Source organism: Moschus berezovskii, chromosome 19 (genome assembly GCF_049115385.1).
Source record: "Moschus berezovskii isolate FMDL1 chromosome 19, NW_MosBer_1.0, whole genome shotgun sequence".
NCBI classification, from domain to species: Eukaryota; Metazoa; Chordata; class Mammalia; order Artiodactyla; family Moschidae; genus Moschus; species Moschus berezovskii.
Genome location: NC_142478.1, coordinates 1,149,946 through 1,165,677, shown reverse-complemented (window position 1 = coordinate 1,165,677; position 15,732 = coordinate 1,149,946). Strand labels below are relative to the sequence as shown.

Here is a 15,732-nt window from a genome sequence, read left to right as displayed (position 1 = left end):
GTACAGGCGATGGAGGGGAGAAGCATGTACAAAGACCGGAGGTGAGGAAAGGAATCTGTGGGATCCTACACAGTCTGGCTGGTCAGAAGCAGAGCTGAGGGGCAGAGTAAGGTGGGAAAGAGATAAGGCCAACTATTTGGGCAGGACCCAAATTGATGTGGGTGTTTGGAGCATTTCCTGAGGGGAAAAGATAAACTGGTGACGTATTCAGTGACAGAGAAATTTTAAAGTCACCCACCAAGTGATAGCCACATAAACGTGACTGCTTGAGTCTGGGTTTCCTAGCCTTAACCACTACCAGACACTTGAGAAGTTGATGAACTCCACGTTTTCTGAGAATAGTGTCAGGGTGCAGGAAGATAGCTCCAGGGATGGAGGAAGTAGAAGGATACAGCTAGAAATAAAAAGAAATACATAGACCTTCAGAGATTGCTTTTCAAGCTATGGTACATGATGAATAAATGAGGAAGAAGGATATTTTTCACTATGACTGCTCATGCTTTCACATTTTTCATTAGCTATGTATAAAAAAGAAATATTTAACATAGCATCTGTTATCCAAGCAATGGAAAGAGATGCCATTTATTGTTTACAGTATATTTCAGAAATCAATGTCTAAATTTAATTCATAAATTTTGGCAACATACCTTCTCTTTGTTCACTAGCTATCATCCTGTCCACCTCCCGTAGCATCTGAAATAAGTCAAATATTTATCTTTAAGATAAACAAGTTATATGTTTATGACTTATTAAATGTGACTTTTAAATAATACATTCAGAGACTAGACCTAATTTGAAGATTACTTCAGAAGAAAAAAATCACATAAATAAAAGAAAATGAATTCCTACTTATTCTGCTTATAGATAACAGAGAACATATCTACGGAATGCTATTTAGATTAATCTGATCAAAGTACAGTAAATACCAGTCTATCGAGTACACATAATTTCAGAGAATTAGGGAATGACCCATAATCCTCGGAATGACCCACGGGATTACTATCTTCTCCCCTAAAAGCTCCTGGCCTACATATGTACTTCTGAGACTTTATTTCGATTTCTAGGTGAGGATCCTGTTCAAATGGAAAAAGTAGTTTGACTCGAATGTTAATAAGAAGAACATATCTGAGGTTTTCTTTAAACTTGTCCATTAACCGAAAACACAGAAAGGTGAGAAAATTATACACAAGAAAACAATATACCAGCAAGATTGAATTCTAAAGGTGTTAGTGAGAAGGATTCTCTCATAAGTGCTGGTTTCCGAACTATGTCCCATAGAAGTGGAAGGTCTCACAGGGGTCACTGCAGGGTTGACGAACAGATAAGTCATAGCTGCAGGGGCTCTGGCCACTCTTTAGCTAAACGGTTCTATACTTGTCTCCATTTTATAGAACATGGTTCCATGCAGAAGATTTTTTTTAAAAGAAAGGTTGTTTTCTTTGAAGTAAAAGCATTTTGTAAGGTATGAGAGTCACTGATTTACTCCGAGAACCGTGCAGAAACAAACTTCTGTTGTGTAAGCCCCTCGGTCTGTAGTGCTTTGTTATGGCAGCCCTAGTAAACTAACACAGAAACTATACTAAACTTTCATAAAACGTGACCACTGGGGGAAACTGGAGAAAGTGTATTTCTCTGTAATATATGTCTTATAACCACATGTGAGCCTGCAATTATCAATAATAATTTCAATTTTTAAAAAATTTAAAATAAAATGACACATCCAAGCTGTTTGAAGTAAAGTGAAAGAAGCTCAGTCGTGTCCAACTCCTTGCGACCCCATGGACTATACAGTCCATGGAATTCTCCACGCCAGAATACTGGAGTGGGTAGCCTTTCCTTTCTCCAGGGGATCTTCGCAACTCAGGGACCAAACCCAGGTCTCCAGCACTGCAGGTGGATTCTTTACTAGCTGAGTCACAAGGGAAGCCCTCCAAGCTGTGTGCTTCAGTTCAAAAGCCAGTAAGTGAGACCAAGTGCAGAAAGCATTTATTCATGGGGCAGAGGGAGATCAGTGTGGTGGGCGGTGCTGAAACACAGTGAGAAGGGCATTCATGTGCAGGCTAAAGGAGACTGATCAAGTAGTAATTTCATCCACTGAGGATGATGGAAACCAGGCTTTTCACTGCGAGAGGCACAAGTTATAAGTTATAAATACAGAAAGAGAGAAAACTAGAATTATCCCTGTCATATGGGAATTGTAGAGTTTTAATTTATGATTTTTGGTAAAGAGGTGTATAAATAAATTTACCTAAAACCACGTGCATGTGAGCATAATAAATACACATTCCCTAATTCTATGCACTAACTGCATTTGGACTCAGTGATGCCCCAGGATCCGTGAACACTCCCAATACCCAAATCTTGGTCTCCAAATACCATTCTGAGCTAAAAGTCACCAAGGATTCCTCGGAGAATTGGTTGCTTCCAGGGCTGGGGCAAGGGAAGTACCAGATGAACCTGGACTATCGTGGGACACTAGAAAGTAAGGAAGTGCTCAGATATTGACCAGGGCCCAGAACTCACCCTGAGGGGGCTCTTTTTAGCCAAATCTGGGACAATTGAGCATGGAAATAAATACTGATGGTAACATAAGACAACTCATTGAATAAAACAGGGAGGACAACTGGGTGAGAGCTAACTGAAGAGCAGGACACTCACATCCTATCAAGGGATTTTCCCATAAAATGCTCAGGAATCACCAAGGGGAAAGTAACTCTGTGAAGAAGCCTGGCCAACACCATCTGACCACGAATCGAAGGATGTCACTAAAGCTTGAGTCCCCGGACAGGATGGAATGAGAAGGGGATATTCCCACATAATTTGAATCCAATTATAAGGAAGTTCTAGACACACCAAAACAACTGCTTATAACCTTCAAAAGCACCAGATCCTAAGAACAAGGACAGGCAGACTGAAGCCACACGAGGTCCCGGTTGTGGCTGAGGGGGCCACAGCCAGTCATATCCACAGTGAGTTCCCAACTTGGAGTGGGAGGGAGCTTATGGGCCAGCAACTCTTATAACTTTCATTAAAATGTTCTGTGTTTCCTTTCTGTAAGTTTGAGATTATTTCCAAACAATGGAAAAGGGAGGGTGGCATCAGTTTCATGCCAGGGGTCAGTACTTAACCTATGTGCAGAGCCCTTGCATCTCAGAGCAGGCATTTTCCTTGTCTCTCTTTAAATCCTCCATTTCCTTCCTGTTGAAGAAGCAAAGTTAACAATATCACTGATGAGTCATTGTTCAGGGTCACCGTGGTGGCTGGTTTGCACACCTGTTCTCTATACCCTACAGCCAGCCACTGATCTGTCAGTGTCTTGCACTGTTACTGCTACTGGTCCAATTGGATCCCAGACTGGAAACCAGAGGAATCCTGCCAGCACTACGTACAAACCCTCCACGACATTCCTCAGCCGCACAGCATATGTTAATCTCTCTCCAGCACGTGGGAGTGCTCTTCACACCCAGAAGCATAACGATCAACACAGCCTTACATTTGCTGACGTCTGCTTTCAAAAGGATCCCAGCACCAAACTTAGGGAAAATGGTTCCTGGAGGGAAGAAACCTTTTGGATTTCAGTATTGCTAAATGAGGTCAATTTGGAAAACCAAATTGATTCGAGGCAGGTGTGTGTGTGTGTGTGTGTGTGTGTGTGTGTGGCGGGGTGGGGGGAGTTCAGTTTCCAGTTTCCTGGACCTCGAATAAGATGGTGGTTGCCTTATTCCAGCCCTCCACATTCACCAGATAACCAGAGCCTGTGCAAAGCTGATCATCTAACATGTGGTGTCCTCACAGAAGGTTATAGAAACCTCCAGTGGCCCTCAAACCAAAACCTGAATGCTGAAACCAAAGCTGTGAGCATTAAGCAACACAAACACGGGGTTACCCTGAGGCCAACACCTAGATCAGTGTGGAGAAACCACACCAGGGGCGCGTGTCCTGGGCTGGTTCCCTGGAATAGGTTAAAGTGGTCTCAGATTAAGAGGCTCTCAAGTCGTCTTGGCAAAAGCAAAACACATCCTTTCTGCAGGGAGAATCCTCTACGATAGCTCTCAGGATTCTCAGAGATAAACTTCATGTGAACATGAGCTCACAATCAAAGGTCACCACAACGTATGTGGGAAAGGACCACTTATGACAGTCAGAAGCCAAAACAACAGAATTAGATCCCAGGTATTGGAACTGTCTGCCACAGACTTGGGATAAATATTATTAAATGTTTACTTAAATAAATTATGGGAATAAAAAGTGGACAAGCAAGCAACAGGAAGCTGTCAGAAACGATCAGGCAGCACCAAACAGAATGCTTGAAAATGAAAAAAAAAAATCAATGTCAAAATAAAAGCTCACTGGTAGATTAGATATAGCTGAAGAAAGAATCACTGACTTAGAACACAGAGATATGAAAAAGTACCCAGAATGTTTCATGTACAGAAAAGAAGATGGAAGAAATGAAAGAGAGGTTAAGAAAAGGAGGAAAAGTGAAAAGATCTAATATCATACATCCAACTGAAAAGGCCACTGAGGGGAGAGGCAATATTTTACAAAGAAAGGCTGAAAGATTTTCATAGGACACAAATCTATATGTTCAGCAGGCATAATGTTTCTAAGTGCGGTAAGTAAAAAGAAAACCGCACCTGTGCCCTAGGACCCAACAAGTCCATTCTTAGTTATGCCAGCACCGAGAACAAAAACATGGGGCTCCCCACTATCCTGACTCGGAAGAGTGACCCTGGGGAGCGGGTGCTGGGTGCTGGTGACACAGATGTGTCCAATGCATCAGCAATTCTTCCAACTGTACACATGCGTGTCTTGTGTGTGTGTGCATGTAACACTTCAATAACTAGTTAAAATGAAAGAAATACACACACCTAAACACCCCAAGAAAAACCACAAAAGATGGAGAAGCTAATAGCAACCAGAGGACACCAATGCAACAAACAGAATGAAAGCTGCTAATTCACTGCCCTTAGATGGAAAGAGTTTCCCAGACTGTCCACGAGGGCCCTCCACTGTGGAAGAGCAGGCAGAAGACTGGGAGTCAGGATGGAGCGCCAAGAGGATCAGTCCATCACTGCTGGCGTTAGAGGAGGAAGGTGTGGATCAAGAATGGGAGGCCTGCAGGTTTCCTCCCGAGCTTCCAGAAAGGAAGGTGGCTGCTGACACTGAGATTTCCGCCCAGTCGTAGCCACTTCTGATTTCCAGGCTCGGGCACTGTGAAATCCTAAGTTGTGATTCTTTAAGCCTCTGACTTCCTGGTAACTCATCACCGCAGCAAGAGAAAATGGATGCTCACACAGAGCAGCCTGCCCAGGGCAGAGGGCAGCCTTCAACTGTGCCTCAAGGTTTGTGCTTCTAGGAAGACCAGCCTTCAGAAATGGGAGAGAAGCTGAGACATTTTCAGATAAACAAAAACTAAGGGAATGTACTCCAAAGACAGTTTCACGAAAGGCCACACATCAGAGTAAAGAAGATGGTCCCATAAAGAAGGCATCTAACCAGGCATCCAAGTTGAGGACCATTCAGTAAAACTCCCAGTCTGGAGTTTTGAAAATCATCCATGTCCAAATGCCTTGAAACAATCTACCAGGACAGACCCAGGAGGAAACATAAGATCTGAACAGGCCTGTAATAAGGGTTACAGATGCCGGACAATGGAGCCTTCTCCGCCCACCCACCTAGGGCTGAAAGCTGCAAACACCTGTCTCACTCCCGGCTGCAGCCCCGGCTGTGACAGCACGTGGCAGTTGCCCAGGAAACCCCGTCCAGTGATCCAGACACCACTGAGACCTGAACTGTGACGTTAGCCGCGGGGCCAACAAGCCAAGGTGTGCCGCAAGTCAGGAGAAGCAGAGAGGACCAGCACAGCCCGCCGGGCCCGGGGGCTGGGTGCAGGCTAAGACAGCACTGGGCTCCTGTGCCTGTCCACAGGGAAGTGCCCGAGACAGACGGCAGAGAGGGCGTGTGGCCGCTGGGCTCTCGAAGGCCCCCGAGTGTGCCTGCGGCCTGATGTGGACTCGCAGGTCCACTTGGCCCCAGCCCAGCGTGGGGATCACAGCCGCAATGGGAACGGCGGGTCCACGCGTTCCCCTGAGGCTGCGCGCCACTCGTGAGGCCCAGCGCCACCTCTGCTGCAGGGAAGAGGGGATTCAGAAACCAGCCCACCACGACCAAGGCACCACGTCATTGGGGGACCCCGCGTCCGAGATTGAGGTCTAGAGCAAGGTCTAGAGGGTGACAAACAGTCCAGGCGCCTCGGGGAGGAGTGAGGGGGGTCTGGGAACAGAGCCTGGGGCTCCTGGCTATGTTAATATTTTCTTTCTCAAGCTGGGAGGTGCACTGACATTTATTCCTTTTGGTTCATCATAAATCCCACATGATGCGTTTTCCTGTGAAGCCACGTGCCATGGTCACCTAGCGGGCAGGAGGTGGCGCCTCACCTGGAGACACCTGCGTGTGCTGTGGGCCAGTGTCCTGTGCCCAGACAAGGGACACACCTCACGAAGCCTCTGTCTCCACAAGATGCGGGGACCTTGTGGGAGCGCTGTGTGGACGCTCACGGGGCCAAAAGACACAGTGCATAGAGCCACAACCACAACACACAGCTGTGCCTGGCCTGCGGTCGCCTGGGTCATTTTCTGGGTGGTGCTGTGAGGCTCCTGGAAAAGATCTTCTAGCATCCTGGGCTCCTGAGATGGAGTGGGTGCCGGCCTGAGCCCCAGGGGGACCGGGGAGGAGGGCCAGGCTGCATACCTGATGCTCCATCACCGGCTCACAGACCGCCTCCCCACCTTTAGCCTCCCCTCAGGCCTCTCCAGCCCCCAAACTTCCTGGTGGAGCCCAGAGGATGGGCGTGTGACACGAGATAACAGATGATGGAGACTGTATTTTTAAAGTCAGACTCTTTGAGACTTCCCTCGCAGTCCAGTGGTGAAGACCCCATGCGTCCACCACAGGGCCACAGGTTCGACCCCTGGTGAGGGAACTAAGATCTCTCATGCCATGTGCACAGTGCGGCAGAAAGAAAAGTTACAACCTTTGTAAAATAACCTGTTCTTTCAGGGCTCACCACTCAGGTAACAAGTACTTGTGACTCTGAACATTCTGCCCAAATTCAATTTCAAATCCGGGTTCTGGGCAACAAACCCTGGACTTGAGATCCTGCAAAGGCATGGTGGCGGACCTGTGTAGCTGGAGCGCCTCCTGCAGCCACGCTATCTCCGGGCTCAGCCACAGCACATGGCCCCGCTCCAGTTTCCCCCTCCTGTGCAGCTGCTCCCGCAGGCCTCAGTCCACCTCCTGCGACTCTGTGTGCAACGTTGCCTGCTCAGCCTTCTGACCCTGCAGCACGCCAACCTCGAGCTGGAAGGCCCGCTCCAGCTTCCTCCTCTCCTCTGCAAAGGCCCTTTTCATCACCTCCATTTCCCTCTCGTGGTCATTAACCTGAGGAGAGAGGCATGAGCGATGTCGACTGGGGGCCCCCAAACACAATTCACTTGACGAATCAAGGCTGCCGGACCCAGCATCCAAAAAGCGGGTGGCCCGGCTTCAACAGGCTGCCGGGGCCCGTGAAAGGCTCCCCATGGCTTGTGTGGCCGCCTGCTTTCGTCACTTCCTGTAACCTCCGCTGCAGCCTTGCGGGGAGGCCCTGCAGGTGCAGAAAGGAGGCTGGAGGCCGCAGGAGGAGGGCTGGGGGGAGCAACACCCTCCACGAGGCCTGGAAGTCAAGGCCACAGCAGGAACCCAGGGGCAGGACCACCCCACTGCCGTGGTGACGCCTGGCAAGTCATGGGCATCATTCCTCCACAAAACCCACCACAACCGAGTGACAGAGCAAGAGACACCTTCACCCAACAAGACAGGCTTGGCCAGGGCGGCCTAGGAGCCCCTGCGTGGTAAATGGCTTCAGTCGTGTCCAACTCTGTGCGACCCTGTGGACTGTAGCCCACCAGGCTCCTTTGTCCATGGGATTCTCCAGATAAGTAGACGGGAGTGGTTGCCATGCTCTCCTCCAAGGGATCTTCCCAACCCAGGGATCAAACCTGCAGCTCTTATGTCTCCTGTACTGGCGACATAGCTCCTCTTTTCCACTAGCGCCACCTGGGGAGCCCCTGGTGTGGGGCAATCCCAGGAACTACGATTCTGCTCCCAGAATCTGCTTCAGCTGCAACAGAGCCAGGGGCTGTGACTTCCCAGCACAGGGCAAACAGGGAGGTCTGGCCTCTGCACTGGCCTCTGGACATGGGGAGGGACCCTGCTCCCTCCTGTTATTAGATACTCCTTCCGTCCTGCCTCCTTCCGAAGAGGGTGGAGGCAGAAAGTCAAGGTCATGCACATTCCCTGCACACCTCTGTCCTGCTGAGCATGCTCACTATGGGCAGATGTGTACGCAGATGTGTCTCAGCAGCAGGAAGTTCCCCAATCTCTGTGGCCTCGCTCAGTCCCCTGACTTTGGTCTCCAGCTGGATCTTGAGTTCTTGGTAATGCTCCTTCAGCTTCTCCAACGTGATCTCTGTTTTTATACTCGTTGGGGCGGAATTACCCACGAACGTGACTGTGCCTGAAAATAAGATGACATGTCCATTGATGTTCTGCCCAGGACACCACGGGACCCGATCCAACCTCCAAGCCGACCCTGGAGGAAGCACAGCCTTCCGTGGGCCCTTTCTAACAGAGGAAGGCGGCACTGGTGCTCAGAGGCCACGGGCTGGGAACTGTCTGCTGTGCCAAGTTCTCCAAGTTGGCATTTTTACAGATCAGCATTTCGAGTCTTTGCCAGAACACAGGTCACTCAAAGGTAGAAACAGGGAGGAGGCCTCCTGCCAGATCTATGAGGCTATATGGGGCCCATGCCTACCCCTTTGACCACAGCAGCCACACAGAGGGACAGGGACCACAGGAAAATGTGACCAGGGCTCAGACAGCACTTCGGGACGAGGCATGACAAAGCCATGTCTTCAAGCTCTGTTTTAGCTTCCTCCTTTTTTCAGAGGCCCTCGCCACTCACTGTTACATCACATAAAGCACGAGGGGGTCTCAAAGAAAATGTCACGCAAACTAAGCTGTCGTGGACTGAGGCTCTGACAGATCGTAGGGAGGGGGTGGGAGCTACACCTGGTCCCGAAGATCCTCCCCAACAGCAACATCACCTGACTTTACAGCTCATCGCAAAGAGGTGCCCGTGGACCCACAGCACTTGCGGCCAGCCCTCCTGGGCCCAGGTGACCCCACGCCATGCGTGGTAGGGGGCACATTGAAGGCTTGATTCACAATGCGAGTGTGGCCACTGCTGGGGTTTCATCCATGCTGGAGGATGGGCTCGAAAGTGAAAGGAGCAGACACATCCTGACCTCTTGCCTGCTCTTTTCAGTTCCCAAATTGTTTTCCATGAAAAAGAGGGACAGACTTGGCAACATCTGGCCGAGAGAACTCGGGATAAGCATCTTAGGAAAGAGAGCATCCCATTGCCCTGACAACAGGAAGCTACCGCCTGGGTCAGGAGTGGCCCCGTGGTTGGATGCAGGGCCACCCCGGCCTCCACCACCCACGTGACCCCTGCACCACAGCGCTGCTGTCCTGACCGCCCCTTCTCCCTAGAAGGGGCTGATAGACGCTCTGCAGCCAGATGGGGACGAGGGGAAGAGAAAAGGCTCCAGCTGCAAGAGTGCTCTGGCTGCGTCGGCGTCAACATGAAGCTCGGGCCTCCCTCCGGTGCTACGACCCAGAGCCTTTTGGCCACCGCACCTGAAACGTAGGTCCTGGCTCCCAACAAGGGCCACACACTCCTTGCAGCCTAGGCCAGTCCAGGGAAAAAGACAATCGCCCCCTTCCCTGTGGCCACATGGGCCCCTGACACTCATCGAGGGATGCGATGACATCAGCCACACGCCAGCAACCCCTGCCTGAGGGCAGCAGAGCTGTGGCTCGGGGGCCAGCAGAGTCCACTGCTGCAGGTGCAGGTGAGGGCCTTCCTGAGTGACCAGGTGCACAGCAGACCCACCCGTTTACCCTCAGAGGCCCCGAGGAAAGCTGACACGGGCTGCCCTTGCCAAAGCCATCACAGGCCGTCCCCCATCACCGCCGCCCGTATCTCCTTCCATCCCCCCTGCCTTAGGAGGCTCACAGGGGACACACCTGCCCTGAGGTCACAGCAAGGTCATCGTAACCTTCACCACTTACTCTGTCCAAGCAGTAGGACCTTCATCCTCCTCCATCTCCCTTTGGTCTCTGGGTTGCCGAAACCCCTGGCCTCAGATAGGATCTTTCTCCCACACCAGTGGTCCGAAGGACTTGTGACACCCTGGGCAGTGGGCTGGTACACCACCCCGTCCCCAGGGCAGGAGCACGCGACCCACCAGCTCCAAGCACCCAGCGCCTACCTGCCGTCCCGTGTCCCGGCGGGAGGCGGCCATGCTGACTCCGGGCCGTCTGTGCCTGCAGGCCTTCCAGGGCGGCCTGCAGCTCGTCGTTGCGGTCCTGCAGGTCCTGTGGGCAGAGCCAGACAATTCCTCCAGACACTGCAGCCACCAGGCCCAGGAGCGGGGCACGGGGCCGGCGCCCGGGGAACAGTTTAGGCCCCAGCAGAGCAGGTCCCAACTTCCAGGACGGGGCACTGACACTACACCCGGGCACCGAACAGCTCCGGAAGCGACAAGGAGTGAGAGTCATTTCCCAACGTCTTATGCCTGGCACCACCTTCCATCACTGGATACACAGAAGGGACCCAGGGGGAAAAAAGTGCAGTGAAAGTGAGACACAGAGAAAATAGAGAGACCTTTTAACACCTGAAATCACAAGAGTTTGGGGGAATATGCTCATAAGGGGTAGGGGAGATTCGGGGGAACGGGAGACTTAAGAGGAAGGGTCTCTGGGACCTTCCTGGTGGTGCAGCGGTAAGGACTGAGTGCTTTCCCTGCAGGGGACTTGGGTTTCCTCCCTGGTTAGGGAACTAAGATCCTACAAGCTGCATAGCACAGAGGGAAAAATAAAAGAGAAAGGGTTTCGTTTGTAACAAGCATCATTTATCCAAAGAATCAAATATAACTCAACAAGCCCACTTGGTCACTTGGCTTTTACAGGCCAGCGCTGAGGAACAGAGAAGTCACAGCTGCAGGGCCTCTGGCCACTCTTTAGCTAAATGGTTCTATACTTGTCTCCATTTTATAGAACGCAGTTCCACGCAGAAGTTTTTTTTTTTTTTTTTTTTTAAGAAAAGTTGCTTTCTTTGAAGAAAAAACTTTGTGTAAGGTATAAGAGTCATTGATTTACTCAAAGTTCCTCATTCTACAAAAGAAGTAACAAAGCCAATGGCCTTCTTACTGAGTCCTATGCCAGCTACTTCCTCAGATTAAGAGAAAACACACAGATTTTGAACTATAGCAGAGACAAAATGAATATGTAAATCCTTTTTATATAATTAAACAACGTTTGTGGCATGGCAAGACACTACTTTCTAACTAAATCATGTGCTTTAAATGCAAAAATAAGAATAAATCAATATCAAAATCCTATCTGTAGCAGTCAATACAGTTAATTTAGAAAGGATAAATATTTTTTAAAAACAGGTCAGGGGACTTGAAGGAGAAAATCTTTATTTGAGTCAAGCAGGCCAAAACTGAAGAGATTCATCCTTAAAAGGATGTTCATTTTCTCCAGATGAAAACTGGTTAACTAAAATCAGTCAAGAATGAATTATCCACATTTTGGGTTATTTAGAACAAAATTTAAAACACACAACAGATCTCTCTTTACTGTCTAGTATACTTCTATCCAAGCTCTCATCTTTAGTTGGTATATGCAAAAAGTATGAGTGTAATCTCGGTTATAATCTAAATCTGGTGAGAAATTACAGTTGAACTTCATTTCCTCAGCCTTAAGTTTCAAGGGGAGGACTTATATTCCCACCCTCCATATGAGAAGAGAGGAGATTTATCTTACAGGTGCGTTTGGGACAAGGAACTAAGAAGTGCTTGCTTGGTTCCAAATCTCTTCTTTGAAAAGAGGTTATGTGCCCACAGCACCGTGAACTTGGGTTCTGCAGCAGGCAGCCTGCCCCTGGGATGGGGGTCAAGCATTTGCTTCCTCCTCTTAGGCCTGCGTGGGCAAGTATCTGACGTGGGATGAAGTCTCTGGAGGCCCGCGGTGACTGCACAGCTAAAGCACATCCTCCAGGTTCATGGCTCTCAAGTACTAAGACCCAACGTAGCTCCAGTGCTATCGAAGAAATCTTAGACTGCTCTTCTATGATGGCGAGAAGCCAAATGAGAAAACAGGTTAAGACTGCATTTAACAAGGGCTACTTTTCTCTGCATCACCAACATCATGAAAACACCATCAAAACCATAAACCCGTGTGCACTGACTGAAATGGATATTTTAATCACAATGATTACACAACGGAAACTAGTTGCAATTTAAAGACTCCCCATCATTGCTATCTCAGTCATCATTCAGCCAGGTGATGTCAAGACAGGGACAAAAGTGAGCTTCATTTACAAGTTTTAAATATTTGTTTTAACTACTAACTTAGAAACATTCTACAACTGCTCGGCAAGATATATTTCAGAAATGTAAATCAAAATTCTGTAAGTAAAATAGCAATTAAAGATGTGCTCTTATATAAGAAAATAACAAAAAAATGTTAACCTAAAACCAGAAGTTAATCTTTTGATTAAGTATTACAAGTTTGTTTAATTCATAAAAAAGAATTTATCTAGGATTCCTTCAAATAAAAAACATCCATATGTTGTTAGTGTTTAGATGTAGATGCCAGTCAATCACTTATGCTTAGGGGTAGAAAAACCGTGGTGGGAGCAGCAGAACCTGGAAATGATTATGAACCACTGCCAAAGTGAAATCAATTAGAAAGTTAATCAAACTTCTGAAAGTATACTTTCGGTTACTAGACAATAAGATTTCATTTCTAAAGTAGAATTTCAATGCAGCTTTTCGAAAAATTTAAGATTTTAAGAAGTATCTCTTAAAAATGAGACATCTAGGACAAAAAAAATCATTAAATGTCTCCTTGATGATCACAGTTGATTATGGTTTTTAACTTAGGATGCATAAGTCAAAAAACAAACAAACAAACCACAACTCAGAAGTTCACCAAATTAAAAACAAGGATCATTTATATCACAGATCTGAAACCCAATGAAAAGAATAGAACTAACCTTGGTCAAGTAAGTCTCCATGCTGTTATTTGAAGGGCGTGGAATTGAGGTAGAAAACCCTACGTTCGCTCTTGAAATAAGATTTGCATTGAACCCTGAAATAGGACTGAAAATTCCAACAGAAGAGGGCTCCAGGACTGGCCTCCAGGTAAGAGGGCTGAAAAAAGATCCATTCTGCTGTTTCTCCACCTCAAGTTTAGTGCTCATCTCTGCCAGCCTCTCATTAGTCCTGGGGAAGATGGAAAGCACCAATTTCATTCATGTTTTCCTAAATGATTGGCATTTTTAAAGTTGTCATATAGTAAATGGAATTCTCATTAAACTGTTTGAACACTGAAGACACAGAGCAGACCTCCTGTAATCAATGACAGTTGTAATCCTGTTCTAAACAAGTACCCATGCGTCTGGGGCTCCTCAAGTAACAAATCACAGCTGGGAGAGAGAAAGGGCGTCAGAGAGAAAGGGAGGTGGCCTCACAGTGACACTTCCTGCCTCTGGGACACACCTGCCTCCAGGAAACAGTTCAGGGATGAAGAAACACACTATCCCACAAAGCCATTTTCAAGTGCTTCCTTTCACCACCCTTGTACATACGTTTCACTCATAACCTCTGAGAAATTAAGCATTTGGCTCTGAGGTATCACCTAGAGACACAGTCTCAAGGGGGGGATGAGAAAGTCAATGGGTGAGACAGAAGAGAGCTAAAACAGCCCCAGGAACAATGACAAGTATCCCGTGCTTTTCCAAAGTTCACTTTATGTTACTTCACTTCTACGAAGCACCTCTGATGGTCCAAAAAAAACAATAAAGATCTGGAGACAATTTCTGGTCTCATTTAAAAAGCCAAAAATCTAAACAGTGTTCAGTGTACGTTTTACAGGGAGAGGCATCGCGCTCCCCAAGCAGGGAGACCGGCCCCACCAAGCTCCTTCCCCGGAAGCCACAGCCCACATCCCAGCATCAAGTCTCCACAGCCCTGAACCCTGTCTGAGCACCTGTGCTTCCCTTGTGCATATTCACTTTATGCATCAGCTAGCAGAACGTGCCCTCGGGGACCTGCTTCTTCGCTGTAAGCTGTTTTGGCTTAGGCTTCCTAGGAATGCTCTGCTTTCAGACAGTGGGGAAACCTGGACTAGGCACTGCAAGTGCGATCTGCCCTTTCCATTCCCCACACATCCCCTCAGTCAGGTCACTACATTACTTTTATCCACTTTGTGATTTACCCTGCCTTTAATCCATGTGTTAATTTCCCCCTATTTCATAAGTATGCTTTGACATAGCGTGGAAAAACTTGATACAGTACTAGTAGTTTGTCTTCAGGCGCCCCCTTAGCAGTGACCATCTAGTTAGCTTTCACTTCCTACTAATCTCATGTACCCCACTCTGTAACAATTAGGTTTTAGAGACAAATTAATGAACTAAATATAGTTTTTGTGATTCTGTGTTTTGACTTACTTGTCTAGTTTATCTTGCAATGACTTTCTAACTTCACATTCTACTAGGTAGAGTTGCTTATGTTTTTCCAACTCTGCTTTATTAGAATCTTCTTGCAAAGTTTTCATTTTGGAAAGTTCAGATTCCAAGTCTTTAATTCTGAGTTCCACCTGTTGAGATCCAGCCTGTGTCTAAGGAACATTGAAAAAGATAACAGTTTTAAAATAATCATTAACCTGGAAAATTATACTTGTTCCCTTTAGTTTTGAGTCAGTGATTCAGAGAGCGATTTTAAAGGTGGGAAAAAAAAAAAAAAAAAGAGCAGGGGTTTAAAACAATTATCGTCAATGTGAAGTGAATTAAATCTGAATTATAAAATTAAAGTGGAATCACTGTTATAGTAGTACTTATATAATCTGATAATTCAAAGAATAAGAGGATTAACTTAAAATTTTAAAAGCTGAACAAGACAATTTAAGAATAATTCAAGAGGATGGTGCCAGTTTTAAACCACAATATTTTCTTTTCTTCCTAGTGGTCTTGTTTTATACCAATTGGTCTTCTAAGTAAAAGGATTCTCTACTGAGAATCATTCTGATAGGTCAATTTAGTGATAACTGTGATGGAAACTGAAATATTTAAAGGGAAAACAAGTGTCCCCTTCCTTCCTGGAATCTACAAACTAACTGCTCTAAGGGAGGTAGTTCAGTTCAGTTCAGTCGCTCAGTCGTGTCCGACTCTCCGCGACCCCATGAATCACAGCACGCCAGACCTCCCTGTCCATCACCAACTCCCGGAGTTCACTCAACTCATGTCCACAGAGTTGGTGATGCCATCCAGCCAACTCATTCTCTGTTGTCCCCTTCTCCTCCTGCCCCCAAAAGGGAGGTAGAGGAAACACATAAACTGTATACATCCAAAATGTAATGTACAGTGAAAGTGAATTCCAGCACATGACAGATCAACAAATTAACCTACAAAAACAGGTTGACTTCTTTTAATTTCTCTAAGAGATTCTGTCTCTCTCTTTCTTCAATCTCCTGTTGTTACTGCTCTACTGGACTGTGTTCTATCATATTCATTTCTATATGACTTTTGAGGGTCACAACTTCTTGCTCCAACTTCTT

The 15,732-nt window shown here is 47.2% G+C and overlaps 1 protein-coding gene across 1 annotated transcript in view; it reads right to left on the bottom strand.

Annotated features, from left to right (window-relative positions):
• Positions 1–15,732, bottom strand: part of LOC129538938 (ankyrin repeat domain-containing protein 26-like) — a 129,760-nt gene that overhangs the window by 18,237 nt on the left and 95,791 nt on the right. The window contains 7 exon segments of the mRNA XM_088827883.1: positions 648–693; positions 3,129–3,198; positions 7,184–7,443; positions 8,349–8,560; positions 10,380–10,485; positions 13,172–13,400; positions 14,627–14,796. Coding sequence (XP_088684009.1) covers positions 7,288–7,443; positions 8,349–8,560; positions 10,380–10,485; positions 13,172–13,400; positions 14,627–14,796 — 873 coding nt within the window. The 3' untranslated portion in view covers positions 648–693; positions 3,129–3,198; positions 7,184–7,287.